A 25,250-nucleotide genomic window follows, 5' to 3' on the forward strand; every position below is an offset into this window, starting at 1 on the left:
TAATATCAAATAAGTCTCACGGTTTTGCTCGCCTGAGGTAGATTACCACATGATAAACTGAAGACCACAATATTTCCCTAGATAATTTGTATCTATATTTTCCATAGCTGTCTATTTACCACCACAAACCGATGCTGGCACTAAGACCACACTCAACGAGTTGTATAAGGCCATTAGCAAATAAGAAAATGCTCATCCATAGGCGGTGCTCCTAGCGGCCTAGCGGTTTCATCAATATGTGTATCAATGACTTTGTCCCCACCATACGTACATACCCCAACCAGAAGCCATGGATTACAGGCAACATCCGCACTGAGCTAAAGGGTAGAGCTGCCGCTTTCAAGGAGCAGGACTCTAACTCGGACTCTTATAAGTAATCCCGCTTTGCCATCAAACAGTCAAAGCGTCAATACAGGACTAAGTTTGAATCCTACTACACCGGCAGGGCTTGTGAACTATTACGGACTACAAAGGGAAGCACAGCCGCGAATTGCCCAGTGACATGAGCCTACCAGACGAGCTAAATTACTTCTATGCACGCTTCGAGACAAGCAACACTGAAGCATGCATGAGAGGACTAGTTTTTGCGGACGACTGTGTGATCACGTCTCTGTAGCCCATGTGCGTAATAACTTTAAACAGGTCAACATTCACAAGGCCGCAAGGCCAGACGGATTACCAGGATATATGTACGCAGAGCATTCACTGATCAACTGGTAAGTGTCTTCACTGACATTTTCAACCTGTTCCTGGCTGAGTCTGTAATAACTACATGTTTCAAGCAGACCACTATAGTCCCTGTGCCCAAGAACACCAAGGTAACCTGCCTAAATGACTACTGACCTGTAGCACTCAGGTCTGTAGCCATGAAGTGCTTTGAAAGACTGGGCATGGCTCACATCAACAACATCATCCAAGAAACCCTTGACCCACTCCAATTCACTTACCGCCCGAAGATGACGCCTACATCAGAATGCTGTTCATTGACTACAGCTCAGCGTTCAACACCATAGTGCCCTCAAATCTCATCACTAAGCTAAAGACACTGAGACTAAACACCACCCTCTACAACTGGATCCTGGAATTCCTGACGGGCGCCCCCAGGGGGTAAGGTTAGGCAACAACACATCTGACATGCTGATCCTCAACACGTGGGCTGCTCAGGGGCTCAGTCCCCTCCTTTACTTCCTGTTCACCCACGACTGCGTAGCCAAGCACTACTCCAACACTACCATTAAGTTTGCAGACGACACAACGGTGGTAGGCCTGATCACCGACAATGATGAGACAGCCTATAGGGAGGAGAAGGTCAGAGACCTGGCAGTGTGGTGCCAAGACAACAACCTCTCCCTCAACGTGAGATGGATAAATTAGATGATTGTGGACTACGGGAAAAGGAGGGCCGAGCACTCTCCATTTACATCGACGGGGCTGTAGTGGAGCAGGTTGAGAGCTTCAAGATTCTTGGTGTCCACATCACCAACAAACTATCATGGTCCAAACACACCAAGGGAGTATTGAAGCAGGCACGACAATGCCTATTCCCCCTCAGCAGACTGAAAAGATTTGGTATGGGTCGTCAGATCCTCAAAAGGTTCTAAAGCTGCACAATCGAGAGCATCCTGACCGGTTGCATCACCGCCTGGTATGGCAACTGCTCGGCCTCCTTCCACAAGGCGCTATAGAGGGTAGTGCATATGGACCAGTACATTAATGGGGACAAACTTCCTGCGATCCAGGACCTCTATTCCAGGCGGTGTCAGAGGAAGGCCAAAAATTGTCAAATAGTCCTGCCACCCTAGTCATAGACTGTTTTCTCTGCTACTACACGGCAAGCTGTACCGGAGCACCAAGTCTAGATCCAAAAGACTCCTTAACTGCTTCTACCCCCAAGCCATAGGACTGCTGAACAGTTAATCAAATGGCTGCCCGGACTATTTGCATTGACCTCCTGTTTTTTTACACTGCTGCTACTCACTATGTATTATCTATGCATAGTAACTTTACCCTTACCTACATGTACATATTACCTCAATTACCACGACTAACCTGTACCCCCTCACATTGACTCGGTACCGGTACCCCCTGTATATGGTTGTTATTTTATTGTGTTCGTTTCTTTTTACTTCAGTTTATTTAGTTAATATTTTCTTTATTCTTATTTTTATTAATTATGCATTGTTGTTTAAGGCTTGTAACTAAGCATTTCATGGTAAGGTTGTCATTTTTTATTTATTTTATTTTACCTTTATTTTACGAGGCAAGTCAGTTAAGAACAAATTCTTATTTTCAATGACGGCCTAGGAACAGTGGGTTAACTGCCTGTTCAGGGGCAGAATGACAGATTTGTACCTTTGTCAGCTCAGGGATTCAAACTTGCAACCTTTCGGTTACTAGTCCAACGCTCTAACCACTAGGCTACCCTGCCGCCAACACGAATTAGCGCATGTGACAAGTAAAATTGATTTTATTTGATTCGATTTATGATTGGTGGTGCTACTGTACAGTAGTGTTCTGCTTGTCTTCAGCTGAGAGCTTTGGAGGGCCCATTGAACCTGGCATGTGCGAGAGTTTAGGGCACACGTGCTAACGCGTTAATGATCCAGAACTCATATAGCCCTCTGTGGGCCATTTCATTCTCTCTGTGCTGCTCGTAAAGGTCACTATGCCTGTGTTTCTTTGTGTGCGTGTATGTGTGTGTGTGTGTGTGTGTGTGTGTGTGTGTGTGTGTGTGTGTGTGTGTGTGTGTGTGTGTGTGTGTGTGGGTGTGTGTGTGTGTGTGTGCGTGCGTGCGTGACTGTCTCTGGGGCCTTCTCTCTGTGCTGCTTGTAAAGGTCACTATGCTTGTGTTTCTTTGTGTGTGTTTGTGTGCCTGCGTGTGACTGTCTCTGCGGTTGAGCTGGGGCCTGAAGGGGAACAGGGGGTAAGAGGGCTTGCGGAAAGTGGGCCGTTCTCTGCGGCCACATAACTGTGATGTGTGAAATGGCGAGGAAAGTAACTCAGGAAATTAGCTCCATAATCGCATTAGTATGAATGTGTGCAGCAGACAAACTGATGAACAGAACAGGAGGAATGAGATTCCTCCAGGAGGAATGTAGGATTATTTTACCCCAGTTAGGTTTATCTGTTCTCTGTTGCAGGCCTTGCTGTAAATGAAAACATCAGCTGTTTTGCTGCTCTTTTTTATCACTGAGTTAAGTGAGAGTTTGTTTACAGTTGACCGACTCTCAGTGTAGCCAACTCTACATTATGTCCATGTAAACACTCAGCCAACTCTACAGTATGTCCATGTAAACACTTAGCTAACTCTACAGTATGTCCATGTAAACACTCAGCCAACTCTACAGTATGTCCATGTAAACACTTAGCCAACTCTACAGTATGTCCATGTAAACACTTAGCCAACTCTACAGTATGTCCATGTAAACACTCAGCCAACTCTACAGTATGTCCATGTAAACACCCAGCCAACTCTACAGTATGTCCATGTAAACACCCAGCCAACTCTACAGTATGTCCATGTAAACACTCAGCCAACTCTACAGTATGTCCATGTAAACACCCAGCCAACTCTACAGTATGTCCATGTAAACACCCAGCCAACTCTACAGTATGTCCATGTAAACACTCAGCCAACTCTACAGTATGTCCATGTAAACACCCAGCCAACTCTTCAGTATGTCCATGTAAACACTTAGCTAACTCTACAGTATGTCCATGTAAACACTTAGCTAACTCTACAGTATGTCCATGTAAACACTTAGCTAACTCTACAGTATGTCCATGTAAACACTTAGCTAACTCTACAGTATGTCCATGTAAACACCCAGCCAACTCTACAGTATGTCCATGTAAACACTCAGCCAACTCTACAGTATGTCCATGTAAACACCCAGCCAACTCTACAGTATGTCCATGTAAACACTCAGCCAACTCTACAGTATGTCCATGTAAACACCCAGCCAACTCTTCAGTATGTCCATGCAAACACTCAGCCAACTCTACAGTATGTCCATGTAAACACCCAGCCAACTCTACAGTATGTCCATGTAAACACTCAGCTAACTCTACAGTATGTCCATGTAAACACCCAGCCAACTCTTCAGTATGTCCATGCAAACACTCAGCCAACTCTACAGTATGTCCATGTAAACACCCAGCCAACTCTACAGTATGTCCATGTAAACACTCAGCCAACTCTACAGTATGTCCATGTAAACACCCAGCCAACTCTTCAGTATGTCCATGCAAACACTCAGCCAACTCTACAGTATGTCCATGTAAACACCCAGCCAACTCTACAGTATGTCCATGTAAACACTTAGCTAACTTTACAGTATGTCCATGTAAACGCTTAACCAACTCTACAGTATGTCAGTGTAAACGCTTAGCCAACTCTACAGTATGTCAGTGTAAACGCTTAACCAACTCTACAGTATGTCAGTGTAAACGCTTAGCCAACTCTACAGTATGTCAGTGTAAACGCTTAGCCAACTCTACAGTATGTCCATGTAAACGCTTAGCCAACTCTACAGTATGTCCATGTAAACACTTAGCTAACTTTACAGTATGTCCATGTAAACGCTTAACCAACTCTACAGTATGTCAGTGTAAACGCTTAGCCAACTCTACAGTATGTCAGTGTAAACGCTTAACCAACTCTACAGTATGTCAGTGTAAACGCTTAGCCAACTCTACAGTATGTCAGTGTAAACGCTTAGCCAACTCTACAGTATGTCCATGTAAACGCTTAACCAACTCTACAGTATGTCAGTGTAAACGCTTAGCCAACTCTACAGTATGTCCATGTAAACACTCAGCTAACTTTATAGTATGTCCATGCAGAGTATAACTCTACAGTATGTCCATGTAAACACTTAGCCGACTCTACAGTATCTCCATGTAAACACTCAACCAACTTTATAGTATGTCCATGCAGAGTATCCAACTCTACAGTATGTCCATGTAAACACTCAGCCAACTCTACAGTATCTCCATGTAAATACTCAGCCAACTTTATAGTATGTCCATGCAGAGTATCCAACTCTACAGTATGTCCATGTGAACACTCAGCCAACTCTACGGTATGTCCATGCAGAGTATCCAACTCTACAGTATGTCCATGTAAACACTCAGCCGACTCTATAGTATGTCCATGTAAACACTCTGTTTGATTTCCTCAACAAAAGGAAAAATGACTTTACAGTAGCTGAGCTCATCAAAGACACTTGTGGTTTCTCACCCTGTCCCATACTGTACTTTCAGACTCCTATGCCATCCTTTTTTATTCATGTCAGTGTCACCTATTCTCTCTTTGTGTGCAGCTGTTTCAAACATCAGAGGGGAGTATCTGCTCAATGGAGAGTTTGTGGTTAGCATGTTTAAAAGGGAAATCAAACTGGGCAACACCATCATCGAGTACAGCGGATCTGACCACATCATTGAGAGAATCAATTGCACCGACCGCATCGAAGAGGAGATCATTGTCCAGGTAACAATTCCTTACCTGACTGTTGAGAAGGTGACACAGTAAAATGGTTATGATGCAAATGGAACAGTGGAACTGTACATATTGTTCTGTTCCTCTGCCCCCCTCTCACTCCGCAGGTGCTTTCTGTAGGTAACTTGTACAACCCAGACGTCAGGTACTCCTATAACATCCCCATCGAGGATAAACCCCAGCAGTTCATCTGGGACACCTACGGGCCCTGGCAGGAGTGCAGCAGGCCCTGCCAAGGTGAGGGCTGGGGGAGGGATGTGAAGGGAATGGAGAAGAGGGGGTGTAGGGGTTAGGGGGGTAAAGAGAAGATAGTAGAGGAGTGTGGAAAAGGAGGTGTGGGGGAAGGTGTAAGGTCGGAGGAGAGAGGAGTTGTTGTATCTGACCACCATGAAGTTCTCTTGTCTATAGTCGCCAACACGAAAAAAGCTCCTGCAACCAAGGGTTTTATAGAAAGTTGAAAAGTAGACATTTCTTTTGAAATTGTGTAGTATAGTGGACCCAACAGTCTTGTCAGGGTGTGTGAAGCATCAGGAGGCAGATGGAATTCAGGTGCAAAATTGTAGTATTTATTAACAGGTGCAGAAGGTGAGCTGGATCTATGACAAGATGTTGACGGACTCTGACTTATACAGATAAACTAAATGGCCAATATACTGAAGCTTCAATTAGCTTCTAAGACAGAGCACCTTTAAACTAGGCAGAGCTCCTATAACTTTGACAAAGCATCAATGATTGCACACAGCTGTGTTTAGTAGGCCTAGACTAGAGCATTGGATAGCATGTCACTCCAGCCTATGCTCTCCTGAAAATGGATACATGAAGCGCAACCCGTAACACTGAGGTAATACAAAATGCACCTAAACAGGTATTTCATCAATTATTATTAGCCTAGTATTTCCCTTTACAATCAATACTTCTCAATAGTTGTCTTATCAATGACCAATCCATGATATATTTAAACATTTCAGGACAAATACTTTATTACTGTCATAGGCCTGTGTATAGGTGGCAAGGAAGTCAGGCGCAGGAGTATTTATCTTGGTAAAATGGAGTAGTTTAATGACGTAAAAAACAACTCCAAAACCATGAAAAAATACACAAAACAAAGTGGGTACGAGGACCCTACGCGCACCAATACAAACAACACGAAAATAATAACAAACCATCTCTGATAAAGACATGAGGGGAAACAGAGGGTTAAATACATAACAGGTAATGAATGGGATTGGAACCAGGTGTGTGGGAAGACAAGACAAAACCAATGGAAAATGAAAAATGGATCAATGATGGCTAGAAGACCGGTGATGTCGACCACCGAGCACCGCCCGAACAAGGAGAGGCATCGACTTCGGCAGAAGTCGTAACAATTACATTAACATTAAACTAATATACTGTAGATAGGCTATTATTAGGAAAATACCCCTCGACATAAAAGATTTGGAGAATCATAATTGTGTTTCCTTGATTCCTCGGGTGCTCTCTCCCCGGCGCCTCCTCAAAACACATTGGATGAGGAGTTCAGAGGTCCCAGAGGAATCAAGGAAATGCAATTGAGAGTCTCCCATTGTAATTACTTGGCGCATATGAGCGGCCGACGCACTCTCTCCAAATCAGTAAGCAACCTGCAGTGGTGAGTACAGCTCAGGGATACAAATGGAACTTAACTTCTTAATTAATAAACAATGTTAAACATTTCTACTCGCATGTACGGTTGCAAAGCTAGCGGTAATTTACCAAGGTTACCGGAATCTTCAGTAAGATTCTTTGGCAATTTATGCTTGAATAACTTTAAAAATATATATATATATTTACATATATTTTTTTTAAAATATATATATATATCTGTTTCCATATTGTCCATGAGTTTCTAGTAGATAGAACATATGGTTTAAGAGAAAATAGCGTAATTAATGAAAATAGCATCTGATCAATAATGTGATTATTTTCAATTAACAGCAAATCTTCAACTATTGAAGTACAAACAGTTTTTTTTTTAAATATAAAGAATGCTGAACTAAGTTGATGGTTTATATTTAGGATAATGATTACAGCTTTGTCCTATTAAATCATCCTATTAAATGAGGTCATATATTTTACAATAAGCATCTCCAATTCAAAGTTAAATCTAGAACCGGCTATTTCGCAACAAAGCCTCCTTCACTCATGCTGCCAAACATACCCTCGTAAAACGGACTATCCTACCGGTCTTTGACTTCGGCGATGTCATTTACAAAATAGCCCCCAACACTCTATACTCAGAAAATTGGATGCAGTCTATCACAGTGCCATCCGTTTTGTCACCAAAGCCCCATATACTACCCACCCCTGCAACCTGTATGCTTTTGTTGGCTAGTCCTTGCTAAATATTCGTTGCCAAACCCACTGGCTCCAGGTCATCTATAAGTCTTTGCTAGGTATAGCTCTGCCTTATCTCAGATCGCTGGTCACCATAGCAACACCCACCTGTAGCACGCACTCCAGCAGGTATATTTCACTGGTCATCCCCAAAGCCAATTAATCCTTTGGCCGCCTTTCCTTCCAGTTCTCTGCTGCCAATGACTGGAATGAATTGCAAAAATCACTGAAGTTGGAGACTTACAGTGGGGCAAAAAAGTATTTAGTCAGCCACCAATTGTGCAAGTTCTCCCACTTAAAAAGATGAGAGAGGCCTGTAATTTTCATCATAGGTACACTTCAACTATGACAGACAAAATGAGAAAAAAAAATCCAGAAAATCACATTGTAGGATTTTTTATGAATTTATTTGCAAATTATGGTGGAAAATAAGTATTTGGTCACCTACAAACAAGCAAGATTTCTGGCTCTCACAGACCTGTAACTTCTTCTTTAAGAGGCTCCTCTGTCATCCACTCGTTACCTGTATTAATGGCACCTGTTTGAACTTGTTATCAGTATAAAATACACCTGTCCACAACCTCAAACAGTCACACTCCAAACTCGACTATGGCCAAGACCAAAGAGCTGTCACAGGACACCAGAAACAAAATTGTAGACCTGCACCAGGCTGGGAAGACTGAATCTGCAATAGGTAAGCAGCTTGGTTTGAAGAAATCAACTGTGGGAGCAATTATTAGGAAATGGAAGACATACAAAACCACTGATAATCTCCCTCGATCTAGGGCTCCACGCAAGATCTCACCCCGTGGGGTCAAAATGATCACAAGAGCGGTGAGCAAAAATCCCAGAACCACACGGGGGGACCTAGTGAATGACCTGCAGAGAGCTGGGACCAAAGTAACAAAGCCTACCATCAGTAACACACTACGCCGCCAGGGACTCAAATCCTGCAGTGCCAGACGTGTCCCCCTGCTTAAGCCAGTACATGTCAAGGCCCATCTGAAGTTTGCTAGAGAGCATTTGGATGATCCAGAAGAAGATTGGGAGAATGTCATATGGTCAGATGAAACCAAAATATAACTTTTTGGTAAAAACGCAACTCGTCGTGTTTGGAGGACAAAGCATGCTGAGTTGCATCCAAAGAACACCATACCTACTGTGAAGCATGGGGGTGGAAACATCATGCTTTGGGGCTGTTTTTCTGCAAAGGGACCAGGACGACTGATCCGTGTAAAGGAAAGAATGAATGGGGCCATGTATCGTGTGATTTTGAGTGAAAACCTCCTTCTATCAGCAAGGGCATTGAAGATGAAACGTGGCTGGGTCTTTCAGCATGACAATGATCCCAAACACACCGCCCGGGCATCAAAGGAGTGGCTTCGTAAGAAGCATTTCAAGGTCCTGGAGTGGCCTAGCCAGTCTCCAGATCTCAACCCCATAGAAAACCTTTGGATGGAGTTGAAAGTCCATGTTGCCCAGCAACAACCCCAAAACATCACTGCTCTAGAGGAGATCTGCATGTAGGAATGGGCCAAAATACCAGCAACAGTGTGTGAAAACCTTGTGAAGACTTACAGAAAACGTTTGACCTCTGTCATTGCCAACAAAGGGAATATAACAAAGTATTGAGATAAACTTTTGTTATTGACCAAATACTTATTTTCCACCATAATTTGCAAATAAATTCATAAAAAATCCTACAATGTGATTTTCTGGATTTCTTTTCCTCATTTTGTCTGTCATAGTTGAAGTGTACCTATTACGAAAATTACAGGCCTCTCTCATCTTTTTAAGTGGGAGAACTTGCACAATTGGTGGCTGACTAAATACTTTTTTGCCCCACTGTATATCAGCTGTCAGAGCAGCTTACCGATCACTGCAGCTGTACACAGCACATCTGTAAATAGCCCATCCAACCAACTACCTACCTCATCCCCATATTTGTTTTTGCTTTTCTGCTCTTTTGCACACCAGTATTTCTACTTGCACATCCTCATCTACACATATATCACTCCAGTGTAAATTGCTAAATTGTAATTACTTCGCCACTATTGGCCAATTTATTGCCTTACCTCCTTAATTCATTTGCACACACTGTTTACAGATTTTTCGATTGTGTTATTGACTGCACGTTTGTTAACCCAATGTGTAACTCTGTGTTGTTGTTTTAGTCGCACTGCTTTGCTTTATCTTGTCCAGGTCGCAGTTGTAAATGAGAACTTGTTCTCAACTGGCCTACCTGGTTAAATAATTGTGAAATATATATATAGTTTTTTTTAAATGTGATAAGGCCACACAGAGGGCCAGAGATTTTTACAGACACTTCTGATAATATGAAGTACCCAAAAGGGCCACTAGATGTATTGTGATCGATTACATAAAATCCTTGAAAGATACCAAAATTCTAGTAGTTTACTGGTAAACTTATAAAGTGTCAGTAATATACCCTCCCTTTGCAACCCTATTAGCTTTTCTATAACAATGGTGTGACATCTTTAGCGATAGAAATTTGCTTGTTAAATGTTAGCAACTCTAACAACCATTAGCAAACATTTACAGTTTGGTGCTAAAAGTTTGGCGCTAAAATAGCCAAGTACCTTAACTCCTCATAGACACTAACTACTCTAATTATCACAGGTCAAGCCTCTGTCTTCCGGTCTGTTTTCTGTAAACAAGCGCTGTAACATGGAAATATGGCCTTGTGGGAAAACTAAGCTTATAAACGGATTTGATTTTGATTTGATTTGATAAACGTGTGGGGTAGTTTAACCTTTTTTTGTATTATTATTTCTTGCTGATATGAATTATACGTTCCTTATGTTTTCAAAACCGTACCACAAGCAATGCGTTTTAACTCTCCCTTCCAAAAAAGTCCTACAGGAATCCTGTACAAAAAATTATGCAGGAATCCTGCAGGATATATATCCATTTTCCTGTAGGACAACCTGCTGGATCCCTTCCTCATCCTTCAGAGAATTTAACTAGTAGACAACTGGAACTAATGGAGTTGCAAATGAGACAAAGAATCAGAAACAGATTCATTAGTAAATGTATTGTTTTCTCATGCACTGACCAACTCTGTGGTGTGGTGGCCTTCTGCTAAACTGTTAGATTTACAGGGCAAATCATTATAGTGTGTGTGTTTTCTGTGCTCCCTGTAGTCTAAGCTGTAAGGGAAAAGAAGAGAACTCGCATGGTGGAGGTGGGGAAACTATCCAAGCAAGCTACAAGTAAAACAGAGAGAAAGTGATGTTAAAATTATTCATTTCTATTTAAATCAAACTTTGTTTATTCAATTATGACCTTATTATTTCAGTGAAAATAATGTGATATGTCATAGATAAACAATGTTTTAAACCCCTCTTTACTATTTAAATGCAATCACGTCCTTATTTATGACAGGTCATGTGACTTGGTTACCGTCTTCAAATGCTTGCCAAGGAGCCAGTAGCCTAGTCATTCAAAAATCTAATATATCACCATCCTTTTCAAAACACTTAAAAGTTATAGCCTATCTTGTGACAACAGTACTAAAGAGACATAGCAAGAGGGATATCAAACCTCATTTGTCACTTTCCATGGAAACAAAAGTTTCAAATGATTTTTTTTTGTCAAAGCTAGCTAGCTAGCAGCCGGTGGTAGAGAACATGTTAGCTAAGCTAGCTAACTTATTTATACAAAATGTTATACAAACACAACACATTAAAAACGAACTACGCTACCCCCTAACATGTTCATATAAACATTTGTTGTAGTTTTAGTATGTTTCTCTGACCCCTTACCTGTCAACATTTGTTTTAATATTAGCAGCTAAACTGCCTGGCAGCCATTTCCTCAACTTCCAACTGTCAACTGTTGCTATGGTGACCAATATGTCACATAACTGTTCATCTTCTTGTTGTAAATTGTAAAGGAGCGTTAAAAACATATTTTTGGAATAGAAAACTAGCTGCCTATATACATCTGCACCACGTCCACATACATTTAATCTCCTCCTTCAGCAGTTTGCCTTATCCTGCAGGAATATCAAAATCTGGCAGGTTTTGATCCTGCAGGATACCTGCAGGAATGTACTACATGATTCCTGTAGGACACCTGCACAATTACTTCACAAAGGGTCAAATTCCGTCAGGATTCCTGTATAACTTTTTTTGTAAGGGTTAAGAGCAAGCGTCGGAGCTCTTAACAAACTCCTCCAGCAAGACGATACAATCGCCAATAGGCGTTAAATGTAGTTAGCGTCTATGAATTGGCTAGGAGTTGCCAGTGCTAAAAATGACAATCATTTTACATGTAAATATGCAATGGAGTGAAAGGTCGACGTCACAGGTGCTCTTCAGTGGCAAAGTCACAAATAGCTAAAGAGAATAAGGGCTGAAGATGTAGTGTCTTTCTTCACTAACACATTTCTATTTATCCATGTAGATTTACTGGCAGTTTTACTGATTTACTGCTCTTAATGTTTGGTTATAAAAATTGAGGGCAGAAGGTATAGGTGGAGGATCCAGCTTTAAGAGCAAGGTTTCTTGGAACGCTTTTTGAAATAAGAACGATTTTACAATGATTTAAACCATGGACGTCACACCTGTCTCTTCGAGGAACACACTCCTGCTGGTTTTCATTCTTGCCTTTTGACGTGTCTGATTTAGACTCCAAAGAATCCAAGCGTGCATGGACTTTCTAGCCAATCGATTCAATCCCAGGAAGAAACCAAAAGCAACAGGACCATGACCAAGGAACTAAACCTTCTCTCACACCCCATCAGGAGAGCGTAAGAGGAAGATCCTGTGTAGTAGAGAGTCGGACCGTGTGGTGGTCTCAGACCAGAGGTGCCATGGGGCTGCCAGACCAGCCATGGTAACAGAACCCTGCAACGCAGACTGTGAAATCAGGTACTGCCTAAACCACTCTCCTTCTGTCCATATCACATATTCTTCATCACTATCAGTCTTTATATATGCGATCTGAATGTTTCCTGTCAGCGTCTCTCACCTCTGACCTTTCCTGTCTGTGCAGGTGGCATGTAGCGCGGAAGAGTGAGTGTACAGTCCCATGTGGAGTGGGATATCGTACACTGGAGATCTACTGCGCCAAACTCAGCCGTACCGATGGAAAGACCCAGAAGGTGGACGAGCGTTACTGCAGCAGTCAACGTAAACCTGAGGACAAGGAGAGTTGCCATGGAGACTGTAACCCGGCCGGTTGGGAGTACTCCTCTTGGTCAGAGGTGAGACCACCTGTTTTTGGGTGGGCTAAGAAAAATAGAAGGCAAAACAGAAGGACAAAGGTTTAATACGTGTGCGGGTGTTTCAGTGCTCCAAAAGCTGTGGCGGAGGGTCCCGGCGTCGTGCAGCCGTGTGTGGGAAGTCCTTTGAGGCAGAAAGTGATGAAAGTCAGTGCAGCCAGAGAGACAAGCTGACCACCGCCCAGAACTGCAATGAGTTCCTGTGTCCCGCGTGGAAGACCGGAGACTGGTCTGAGGTCAGTTCCATGGAGAATGTTTGGACTACGCTTTGCAAATGTTGATTATCATTTGAAATTAATTGAGGAATTTAGAAATTTAGAACCCAGATGGCCTTTTTATGCTACATCTAGTTTCTTGTTAAAGATGTAAAAATTACAGAGCACCTGTGAAGTGGGTCAAATATCAAATCCAAATGTTGATAGTTAGTGTCCTTGTTATATCTTGTCATGTACGGTGCAGTATGTGGTGCAATAACTAGTTTTATTGCAATAAAGCCTAGTTTTCACATTCTGTCCAAGCAGCTCAAAAGGCTATGTGTCACATTCCGCAAATGTTTTATATTATAAACCGGGTAGTTTGAGTCCTGGATGCTGATTGGCTGAAAGCTGTGGTACAGTATATCAGACAATATACCATGGGTATGATGTAAAATGACTTGTTTACTGTTTTAATTACATTGGTAACCAGTTTATAATAGCAGTAAGGTACCTCTTGCAGTATAAGGCCAATATACCACAGCTAAAGGCTGTACCCAGGCACTCAGCGTTGCGTCGTGCTTAATAACAGCCTTTAGCCGTGGTATATTGGCCATATACTACACACCTTGGGCCTTATTGCTTAAATATCCCAAACAAACACATACTGTACACACATAGCTAACCTACTGTACATGTCAAAGCTACTGTTAACTGCACACACACTGTTGTCCTCGTTTTCTGAGTGTACCTTCCAGAGGCTTTATGCTATGTGTGCCCATGTTTCTCAGTGTGCCTGTTGACTGTTGTTGCAGTGCCCGGTGACGTGTGGGAAAGGGTACAAGCACCGGCAGACATGGTGCCAGTTTGCGGAGGACCGACGGGACGACCGCTTCTGTGACTCTGCGTCCAAGCCTGAGTCGGTCCAGACGTGTCAGCAGCAGGACTGTGCCTCGTGGCAGGTCGGACCTTGGGGCCAGGTGAGGCACACCTGTTGACAAACCGTACAGTGACATGTGTATGAGAGTGGTGACATAGCTTTGTGCCAGGTAATATTATGATGTTTGACAGGTGGGACACACTGTGTTCCAGGCAACCTCTGTGGCTTACACTCTGTTCCTCAAACACTGTAGTGTTGTGTCTTGCAACAGCTAATGATTATGTATTTGTGTTTATTATGGATCCCCCTTGGCAGCAGCTACTCTTCCTGGGGTCCAAAACATTAAGGCACTTACATCACACATACAACAAAATATAAAACAGTACATCATTTAACATTATTGCACCATTACATATCTACAATACAAATGGTATAATACCACCATACAACAATATTACAATGTACGTGTGTGTAGAGTGCGTGTGCTCGTGTGTGTGTGTGTGTGTGTATGAGTGTGTCTGTACCTGTGTGTGTGTGTGTCTCTTCGCAGTCCCCGCTGTTCCATAAGGTGTATTTTTATCTGTTTTTAAATCAGATTCTACTGCTTGCATCAGTTACTTGATGTGGAATAGAGTTCCATATAGTCATGGCTCTATGTAGTACTGTACACCTCCCATAGTCTGTTCTGGACTTGGGGATTGTGAAGAGATCTCTGGTGGCATGTCTTGTGAACTTATTGTGTTATTCCAAATGTGTCCAACTGTTTAAAATCCAACTGTCATAGAATATGACCAAATGGAACAGCTATTTATACTACTGTATCTATCATAATAAGCCCATTTTGCTTCAGAGTTTTAGTTATGTGGAATGCTATACTATGCTTTCTCCAGATGTAGAGCATTGACAGAAGAAAAATAATCTAATCCACTCATTTAGTCTATCCCCCATTCACATACCAAAATAAGCACACAAAATCTGCACACAATTGTTATGCTTGCTAAAGCATAATCAGTGTAGATCTCAGAGGATGAAAAACAGCTGCTTTGTAGCAAGCGCTAGTCTAGAAAGGTGTTGCAACATTTTGCAAATCTAAAATATGCTCTTATAAATCAGATTGTGTGTGCAAACTGCCTGTAAGCCTAAATGTGTGATGGAGATTAGGTGTTCCTATACCATGGAATTGGCCAAAACAGAAAAAAATGGTATAAAACTTCAGTTCCTCACAATAAAATTACAGCACTTAATAAAGATTGTTTAAAGTTGCTGCCACACAAGTTTGACCTCGTTTCATTGGAGTCAGTGAGGTAGAAAAGAGTGTGGTGTGTCTACCCACTGACTTGGATACAGTGGGAAAAAGCAATGGAAAGTAGATGAATTACTCATGCATTATGGTCATGAAGGCTGTCATCTGCTGACACTAGTCTGACCAGGCTCAAAGGGAGTGCACTTTTTCCCCTTCAGTTAGTCATTTTTGGGAAGATTTGCTATGTTGGCTTTTTTTTGTCCCTCTGACTTTTTCTCTGTCCCTTTAAAAAAAATGTTTCTCTCTCTTCCTTTATATCGCTCTTTTCTCTTGTTCTCTCTTTGGTGAACACAGTGCACTACCTCGTGTGGACCAGGCTACCAGATGCGAGCAGTGAAGTGCGTTGTGGGGTCATATGGGTCTGTCATGGACGACACTGAATGTAACGCGGCCACACGGCCCACTGACACTCAGGTAAGGAGTCCACAGTCCACTAAGATCCATCTCAACATCTCTATACGTTCCCAATCTCCTCTGCACAGATCTGGAGAATTAACATGGGATAAGTGAAAGCAGTTTTGTGGATGCTTTGGCTACAGTCCTTGTATACTACTCAGTTTTCAAGTGACATTTTCTCAGTATTAGACCACCCAGGGCTTGATTTGTCAGACTCAGTAGAACACACAAACACCCTTATCCATTCCTGACACAGTACTTAAATGCTTAGTTGTGAGCTGACCATGTGACTTTCCCCTTCCCCTGCATTTGTAGAATGGTGTTACATTTTATAGTGAGGAAAGGTGGTTTTCCTGTGCAGGCTGCGACACAGGTACAGTCAATGACACACTGTGACCCAGTCCATTATCACCTGGACTCAATAAAGCCTTGTTGTCTAAAGGGGGGTAAGTGGGGGGCTGTGCCAGGCCGATTTTACCCCCAGACGGAGACACAGAGCTGGGATTGTCTCCCTCCAGCCGTCCGCCTCCTTACCAAGCATGAAGGACCAGGAGAAAAGGGCCTTTCCACGGCAGGGGGCGCACGAAAGCTCCTGTCAGGGAGCAGGGGGGTTCTGGGGGTGGGTGATGGAGGGGGAGGGGGAACTGGCTCTAACCCCAGAAACCCAGCCATGGGGCAGGGCTGGTGATGGTGCAAAACATTCCTGGATTATTCTTAGAAACTGTCCTCACCTTGGTTATTATGTAAGTCACACCTACAGTCTGCCAGGGGTATCGTTTGTCTGTCAAGAGTCTTGTACTGTAATAGTGTAGTTTCCCACCTTATTGTCGATATGTTAACGGTCTTGTACTGTAGTTTATACCATGGCATTGTTGAATACTCGTTTCCGATTGACTTGAAGGGCATTCTAGAGCGTGCATTATTTCCATATAACACATGGTATATTTGCACGGTAGAATTCAATGACTATAGTTCATTCTTACTGTGTTTGAGCTGCTTTTAAAAGTAAAAGTCAAATTGATTTTTTTTTAACATTGTTGAATTCGATGTTCATAATAACAAGCTAGGATGAATAGTTTGGTTAGCTGAACTAGCAAGTCTGTTTGTTTGGTTACCAAGGCAACTACTGTCTCTATCTAGTAAACTTGCTAGCTACTTCAGTGGATGTTGAACTCATAAAAGGGATACTCAACTCGTGGCTCTATGCGTTCTATGGAAAATAATGAACAACATGGAATGTGTGTAGGCTGGTTCTCTCCTCCTTATGTGAACCTATCTGAAAAACCTCTTCAGTAAAACAATTCCTGCTGTGTCGAAAATAACCAACACATAAACAGTGAACACAAACTCACATTCATACAATTGCTGACTAATCGTCACACATTTCATGAACCTCTACTTTTATGGACCTCTCCCCATACATCAGTTTAGTTTATTAGGGCTTGTTTCTTACTCTCTCCACGCTAATAGTTGGAAGGCAGAATGCTCTGTTTTCCTGGGGCATGGGGTGGGCAGGTCAGGGTGGGGTGTGGAGTGGTGGGCTGGGCTGGGCTGGGCCATAAATGCAGACTGAGACTCCGGTCCCAGGGAGGCCCCGGCCTTAATTCCCGACTCAGCCGTCAGGCCCAGTGACCCTGAATCAGTCACTTCACCTCCCTGTGATTCCAGTCAGTCATCCGTGAAGTCGGCTCCGAGACCGCCCACCCTAAACTACTGCATGGCTGGAAAAGGGGGACAGAGAAAAAAATGGAGCTTATCTTTACCTGAGTTGACCAACGAGATGGAGAAAACCAAAAAATACACAACGACGACTTAACACTTGCTTCCTACACACCCACATCAACACACACCCACAGTGTCATAGACAGGCCTTGGCTGCCTTTAGAACCAGAGTACCTTCTCATAATTAATCTCCTTCATTCTTTCTCTTCTTCTTCTCCCACCACCTTCACAACCATTTACTGCATGTTTTACGGTGTATTTTACAGTGTGAGGCTGTGGAGGTTGTGTTCCCCCTGACTTTCTGCCTTTCTGCCTGCCTGCCTGCCTGACTGGCTGGCTGCCAGGGTCCTGTTTGTTTCCACTCAGAGGACTCAGTGTGGAATGTGGAGCCCTCTATGGCCCTGCTAAACCTGAGTTAGGCCCCTCTCTGCTCACCCCAGAATTCTGGGTTCAAAGGTCATGAGAGGGCACTGGGAAATAGAGCAGGGGGCGGAAGGTGAGAAAGGAGCCCAGTGTTGGCATTGGAGACTGGGATACCACTCCAATGTGACACGTTATGACAGGCGTCAGGTTATTCAGAAGGTTGGCCTCGTGTGGAGGGGCTTATCGTTGTGTGTTTCTGGGATCTGTCAGAGTAACACTGTTACTATTAGTCTGGTGAGTACCCTTCTGTCAGAGCTGTCTAGGTTGTGTCCAGTAAGTACATGAAAGTGTAGTGCTGTGTGGTGTGTTTCTGTCAGTGTGATTGGTTTGATGGATGTGTCTGTTTGTCCCTGTAGGATTGTGAACTGGCCCAGTGTCCTGTCAGCCACCCAGTTCCCCCTGGGACCAAAGTCCCCTCACACCTTTCACACAAAACCCAGTGGAGGTTCGGCTCTTGGACACAGGTTGGTTTTATTGGTTGCACTACCACTCGCTGTAGCAATTAAATACTGTGTGTGTGTGTTGCACTGTACTGTACTGATTTCTTCCTTCTTCACCACAGTGTAGCGCCACCTGCGGCAAAGGGACCCGGATGCGCTACGTTAGTTGCCGTGACATCCAGGGTGGGGTTGCAGAGGATTCAGCCTGCTCCCACCTGGTCAAGCCCCCGGCCAGCGACGGGTGCATTGTAGTGCACTGCGGACAGTGGAAGGTCCTAGAATGGTCATCAGTAAGTAACTACTGTCTTTCAATCAACCACCATGTTAAATGCATATACTGTGTACACTTAAAATATATTGAATGTATACAATATCCACTTAATATTTGACATTACTAGAGGGTCTTGTGGCTACAGTGTTTTCGTCCATTGCTATAGTCTTTAACCTTTGTGAACAGTTCTTCTAGAGGGAGATCTGGGAAATCTGTCTACCATTATACGCTCTCTCTGCACTGTTCATTAACTTGTATTTCTAGCCAGCTCAGTGGCCTATAATATCTGAAGTTTATTTAGCTGTGTTTTGTGCTTTTCAGACCACAATTCATAATGACTTTGTGTGATTGGGTGTTTCTCTGGTCCAAGGGGAGGAGGTGATAAAACAGGGTGTTTGGAAGGTTGGCAGGGGGATGGAAGAAGGCGTCAGGGGTAGAGGGAGGCGTGAGGGGTGGATGGGAGGCGTGAGGGATGGAGGGAGGCGTGAGGGGTGTAGGGAGGCGTGAGGGGTGGAGGGAGGCGTGAGTGGTGGAGGGAGGCGTGAGGGCTGGAGGGAGGTGTGAGGGGTGGATGGGAGGCGTGAGGGATGGAGGGAGGTGTGAGGGGTGGAGGGAGGTGTTAGGGATGAAAGGAGGCGTTAGGGATGGAGGGAGGCGTGAGGAAGGCATGAAGGATGGAATGAGGTGTGAGGGATAGAGGTAAGAGGTAAGCATGGGGCTGGAGGGAGGCGTGAGGGATGGAGGGAAGTGTGAGGGATAGAGGGAGGATTGAGTGACGGGCTGTGGAGAGGGGCTAGGATCCTTGTAGTTTACAGATTTTTCTCATCAGATAGAGATCACTAGTCATACTCCCACCATGCTGCAGCTATGGCCACCATGCACACACACACACACACACACACACACACACACACACACACACACACACACACACACACACACACACACACACACACACACAGATAGATAGATAGATACAGTGGGGAGAACAAGTATTTGATACGCCGATTTTGCAGGTTTTCCTACATACAAAGCATATAGAGGTCTGTAATTTTTATCATAGGTATACATCAACTGTGAGAGACGGAAATTCAAACATTTTTTAAAGTAATTAATTTGCATTTTTTTGCATGACATAAGTATTTGATCTCCTACCAACCAGTAAGAATTCCGGCTCTCACAGACCTGTTAGTTTTTCTTTAAGAAGCCCCCCTGTTCTCCACTCATTACCTGTATTAATTGCACCTGTTTGAACTTGTTACCTGTATAAAATACACCTGTCCACACACTCAATCAAACAGACTCCAACCTCTCCACAATGGCCAAGACCAGAGAGGGTGTAAGGACATCAGGAATAAAATTGTAGACCTGCACAAGGCTGGGATGGGCTACAGGACAATAGGCAAGCAGCTTGGTGAGAAGGCAGCAACTGTTGGCCCAATTATTAGAAAATGGAAGAAGTTCAAGATGACGGTCAATCACCCTCGGTCTGGGGCTCCATGCAAGAGCTCACCTCGTGGGGCATCAATGATCATGAGGAAGGTGAGGGATCAGCCCAGAACTACACGGCAGGACCTGGTCAATGACCTGAAGAGAGCTGGGACCACAGTCTCAAAGAAAACCCTTAGTAACACACTACGCCGTCATGGATTAAAATTCTGCAGCGCACGCAAGGTCCCCCTGCTCAAGCCAGCGCATGTCCAGGCCCGTCTGAAGTTTGCCAATGACCATCTGGATGATCCAGAGGAGGAATGGGAGAAGGTCATGTGGTCTGATGAGACAAAAATAGAGCTTTTTGGTCTAAACTCCACTCGCCGTGTTTGGAGGAAGAAGAAGGATGAATACAACCCCAAGAACACCATCCCAACCGTGAAGCATGGAGGTGGAAACATCATTCTTTGGGGATGCTTTTCTGCAAAGGGGACAGGACGACTGCATCATATTGAGGGGAGGATGGATGGGGCCTTGTATCGCGAGATCTTGGCCAACAACCTCCTTCCCTCAGTAAGAGCATTGAAGATGGGTCGTGGCTGGGTCTTCCAGCAAGACAACGACCCGAAACACACAGCCAGGGCAACTAAGGAGTGGCTCCGTAAGAAGCATCTCAAGGTCCTGGAGTGGCCTAACCAGTCTCCAGACCTGAACCCAATAGAAAATCTTTGGAGGGAGCTGAAAGTCCGTATTGCCCAGCAACAGCCCCGAAACCAGAAGGATCTGGAGAAGGTCTGTATGGAGGAGTGTGCCAAAATCCCTGCTGCAGTGTGTGCAAACCTGGTCAAGAACTACAGGAAATGTATGATCTCTGTAATTGCAAACAAAGGTTTCTGTACCAAATATTAAGTTCTGCTTTTCTGATGTATCAAATACTTGTGTCATGCAATAAAATGCAAATTAATTACTTATTTTCTGGATTTTTGTTTTAGATTCCGTCTCAGTTGAAGTTTCCCTATGATAAAAATTACAGACCTCTACATGCTTTGTACTGTAAGTAGGAAAACCTGCAAAATCGGCAGTGTATCAAATACTTGTTCTCCCCACTGTATATACAGCCTGTGACTGGGAGAGTCTTCCTGACTGCTTATTTATGCCAGAGCGACTCAGTGACCTCCAGGCAGACAGGAAGCAGCTCAGCCCAAGGCCACAGCAAACAGAAGCACAGAGAAAGAGATGGATCTGACTCTGAAAGTTCCCTTTAGACACTCCTGATATGGAATGGAACCGGAAATTATACCTGATGGAGGGGGTGATAACTACAGAATGGCATGGCGTATGGATGGGCCAGTTAGTTCATGAAGTTTAATGACTGTGTTCTACCGTTATGAGACCCAACTTTTAAAGCAGCCTCAGTGTTGTAGTTTTAGCTTGTACATAGGCATATTAAAAGTTCCACAGATCAGTGCCTGTTAAAAGTTCCACTGATCTGACAAATTGGGTCCCTTAAAGTACTGTAACTACACTTTCTGTTTGTGTCAGCCATGTTTAAAGCGACAAGACACTGACCTAAGCTGCCACGGCATTGTTTGTTGTTTGTGTGTGTGTGTGTGTGTGTGTGTGTGTGTGTGTGTATACAGTGCTCTGTATCCTGCGGGCAGGGGAAGACCACTCGCCAGGTGGTGTGTTTGAATCTCAGTGACCAGATAGTGGATGTGGTGGAGTGTGACCCTGATGACCGTCCAGCCACAGAGCAGGAGTGTGCCATGTCCCAGTGCCCTGCTCTCCGCTCCAGTGATTCTCGACCCTTCCCCTCGCCCAGCGGGGGCGTCCGCAACAACCTGCCCACAGCTGCCGATGGGCGCAGCGGAGGACGAACCCAGGCCCACCAATGGAGGACAGGACCCTGGGGAGCGGTGAATTTCTTATTAACCATTTACAATCATCTTGCAGTCCTAGGGTCCTTAACATAGAATTAATGCATACAACCTATATCAGGGGTCGGCAACAGGTGGCCCGATGGATTTTAAAAAGTATCTTACTGATTTTTTGGGAGTGGATAGATTTTAGTTTTTGGTCTAAAAAGACTAAAATCACCAGGAATATTCTTAAAAATGTGTTCAATTTAGGAAATCTGTTCCTAAGTATTCTAAGAAATTTTTAAAATGACATGATCGTGTCTCAATGTTATCAAGGTATGAAATTATTGTTATTTTGAAATATAATCCCTTTTTGGGCTGAGTTGTGGTCAATTTGCAGTGTATAAATTATTATAATTATGTTCCGGGCCCCTGACCATCTGCTCCAACAAAAATTGTCCCGCGGCTGAATCTAGTTGCCAACCCCTGACTAAGGTCAACGAGTTGTGCTGATGGCTTTGGCGGTTAATAGCCTATTGTACAGCTGTTATTAAAAACTGGGTTATTATAGTTGCACAACAATCTGTGTCCCCAAATAGCTGGTGTTATTTAATGGATCATGGGAATTAGCAAGAGTTATTTTCTTCTTGAGGATATGTGTCTTAATATAGCAGTACATTATCCATCCAGTTTCCCAAAGCCGTCAATCGGACCCTTGCCAGAAAGATGTACAGTATGTGTGGTTTTGTATACTGTCTGTCAGTGGGGACCTTTTTTCACATACTGTAGGTTGGTGTGTTTGTATTTATTAATGGTGAGTGAGTGTTTATATGTGCGCTTGTTTCATTGTAGCTGATGTCTGTATGTGCAAAGGTCTACAATATGTGACACTGTGACTCTGGGTAAATGTATTATTGCAGGATCCCCTTGTCTCAGTGAGTTATGAGTGCATAGATGAGCACCATACATTTGCATGGATGTGTTTGAACATGTTTTTGTTATTGTGTCCATACATGCTCATGAATGTACGTACAGTGGGGCAAAAAAGTATTTAGTCAGCCACCAATTGTGCAAGTTCTCCCACTTAAAAAGATGAGAGAGGCCTGTAATTTTCGTCATAGGTACACTTCAACTATGACAGACAAAATGAGGAAAAGAAATCCAGAAAATCACATTGTAGGATTTTTTATGAATTTATTTGCAAATTATGGTGGGAAATAAGTATTTGGTCAATAACAAAAGTTTATCTCAATACTTTGTTAAATACCCTTTGTTGGCAATGACAGAGGTCAAACGTTTTCTGTAAGTCTTCACAAGGTTTTCACACACTGTTGCTGGTATTTTGGCCCATTCCTCCATGCAGATCTCCTCTAGAGCAGTGATGTTTTGGGGTTGTTGCTGGGCAACACGGACTTTCAACTCCATCCAAAGATTTTCTATGGGGTTGAGATCTGGAGACTGGCTAGGCCACTCCAGGACCTTGAAATGCTTCTTACGAAGCCACTCCTTTGTTGCCCGGGCGGTGTGTTTGGGATCATTGTCATGCTGAAAGACCCAGCCACGTTTCATCTTCAATGCCCTTGCTGATGGAAGGAGGTTTTCACTCAAAATCACACGACACATGGCCCCATTCATTCTTTCCTTTACACGGATCAGTCGTCCTGGTCCCTTTGCAGAAAAACAGCCCCAAAGCATGATGTTTCCACCCCCATGCTTCACAGTAGGTATGGTGTTCTTTGGATGCAACTCAGCATTCTTTGTCCTCCAAACACGACGAGTTGAGTTTTTACCAAAAAGTTATATTTTGGTTTCATCTGACCATATGACATTCTCCCAATCTTCTTCTGGATCATCCAAATGCTCTCTAGCAAACTTCAGACGGGCCTTGACATGTACTGGCTTAAGCAGGGGACACGTCTGGCACTGCAGGATTTGAGTCCCTGGCGGCGTAGTGTGTTACTGATGGTAGGCTTTGTTACTTTGGTCCCAGCTCTCTGCAGGTCATTCACTAGATCCCCCCGTGTGGTTCTGGGATTTTTGCTCACCGCTCTTGTGATCATTTTGACCCCACGGGGTGAGATCTTGCGTGGAGCCCCAGATCGAAGGAGATTATCAGTGGTTTTGTATGTCTTCCATTTCCTAATAATTGCTCCCACAGTTGATTTCTTCAAACCAAGCTGCTTACATATTGCAGATTCAGTCTTCCCAGCCTAGTGCAGGTCTACAATTTTGTTTCTGGTGTCCTGTGACAGCTCTTTGGTCTTGGCCATAGTGGAGTTTGGAGTGTGACTGTTTGAGGTTGTGGACAGGTGTCTTTTATACTGATAACAAGTTCAAACAGGTGGCATTAATACATGTAACGAGTGGAGGACAGAGGAGCCTCTTAAAGAAGAAGTTACAGGTCTGTGAGAGCCAGAAATCTTGCTTGTTTGTAGGTGACCAAATACTTATTTTCCACCATAATTTGCAAATAAATTCATTAAAAATCCTACAATGTGATTTTCTGGATTTTTTTTCTAATTTTGTCTGTCATAGTTGAAGTGTACCTATGATGAAAATTACAGGCCTCTCTCATCTGTTTAAGCCGGAGAACTTGCACAATTGGTGGCTGACTAAATACTTTTTTGCCCCACTGTATGTGTATTAGTGTTTGAATGTCTACTTGCCTGTCTCTGAGTTAGTGCATACATACCTGTACGTGTGAGAGTGTGTGAACCATTTGTCTCACTCTGTGTTCTTCTCCCTGTGACATCAGTGCTCGAGCACGTGTGCGGGCGGCTTCCAGAGGCGTGTGGTGGTGTGCCAAGATGAGAATGGTTATGCTGCCAACAACTGTGAAGATCGCTCCAAACCCATCGAGCAGCGCTCCTGTGAGTCCGGACCCTGTCCACAGTGGGTCTATGGGAACTGGGGAGAGGTGAGAGAACCCAAGCCATCCTACAGCACTGATACACTGAGGGGGTTTAGTCACACTTTGAATGCATCATCTCTTTGTTATGAACCTTGGCGTTATCATAGCGGTTATTATTCTACAAGTCCATTCTTCTGAAATTGCTTTGCAAGGCTGTATGTCATCATGTACCTGGAGGTGAGGGGTTAACTTCTTGACACTACCCATCCCATTAGCGGGATAATTGTCATCAACAACCGCTGAATTGCAGAGTGCCACATTCAAATGATATTACTAAAAATATTTATATTCATGAAATCACAAGTGTAATATAGCAA

The 25,250-nt window shown here is 43.6% G+C and overlaps 1 protein-coding gene across 1 annotated transcript in view; it reads left to right on the forward strand.

The window, feature by feature from the left end:
* The window catches only part of LOC112219137 (A disintegrin and metalloproteinase with thrombospondin motifs 9), a 51,646-nt gene that overhangs the window by 19,383 nt on the left and 7,013 nt on the right, over nt 1-25,250 (forward strand). The window contains exons 17-27 of the mRNA XM_024380348.2: nt 5,325-5,491; nt 5,608-5,737; nt 12,624-12,750; nt 12,875-13,085; nt 13,172-13,339; nt 14,113-14,277; nt 15,775-15,894; nt 18,378-18,485; nt 18,584-18,751; nt 21,804-22,079; nt 24,778-24,939. Of these exons, the coding sequence (XP_024236116.1) occupies nt 5,325-5,491; nt 5,608-5,737; nt 12,624-12,750; nt 12,875-13,085; nt 13,172-13,339; nt 14,113-14,277; nt 15,775-15,894; nt 18,378-18,485; nt 18,584-18,751; nt 21,804-22,079; nt 24,778-24,939 (1,802 nt within the window). The remainder of the gene's footprint in view (nt 1-5,324; nt 5,492-5,607; nt 5,738-12,623; nt 12,751-12,874; nt 13,086-13,171; nt 13,340-14,112; nt 14,278-15,774; nt 15,895-18,377; nt 18,486-18,583; nt 18,752-21,803; nt 22,080-24,777; nt 24,940-25,250) is intronic.

The sequence above is a fragment of the Oncorhynchus tshawytscha genome, linkage group LG02, assembly GCF_018296145.1.
Source record: "Oncorhynchus tshawytscha isolate Ot180627B linkage group LG02, Otsh_v2.0, whole genome shotgun sequence".
NCBI lineage: Eukaryota > Metazoa > Chordata > Actinopteri > Salmoniformes > Salmonidae > Oncorhynchus > Oncorhynchus tshawytscha.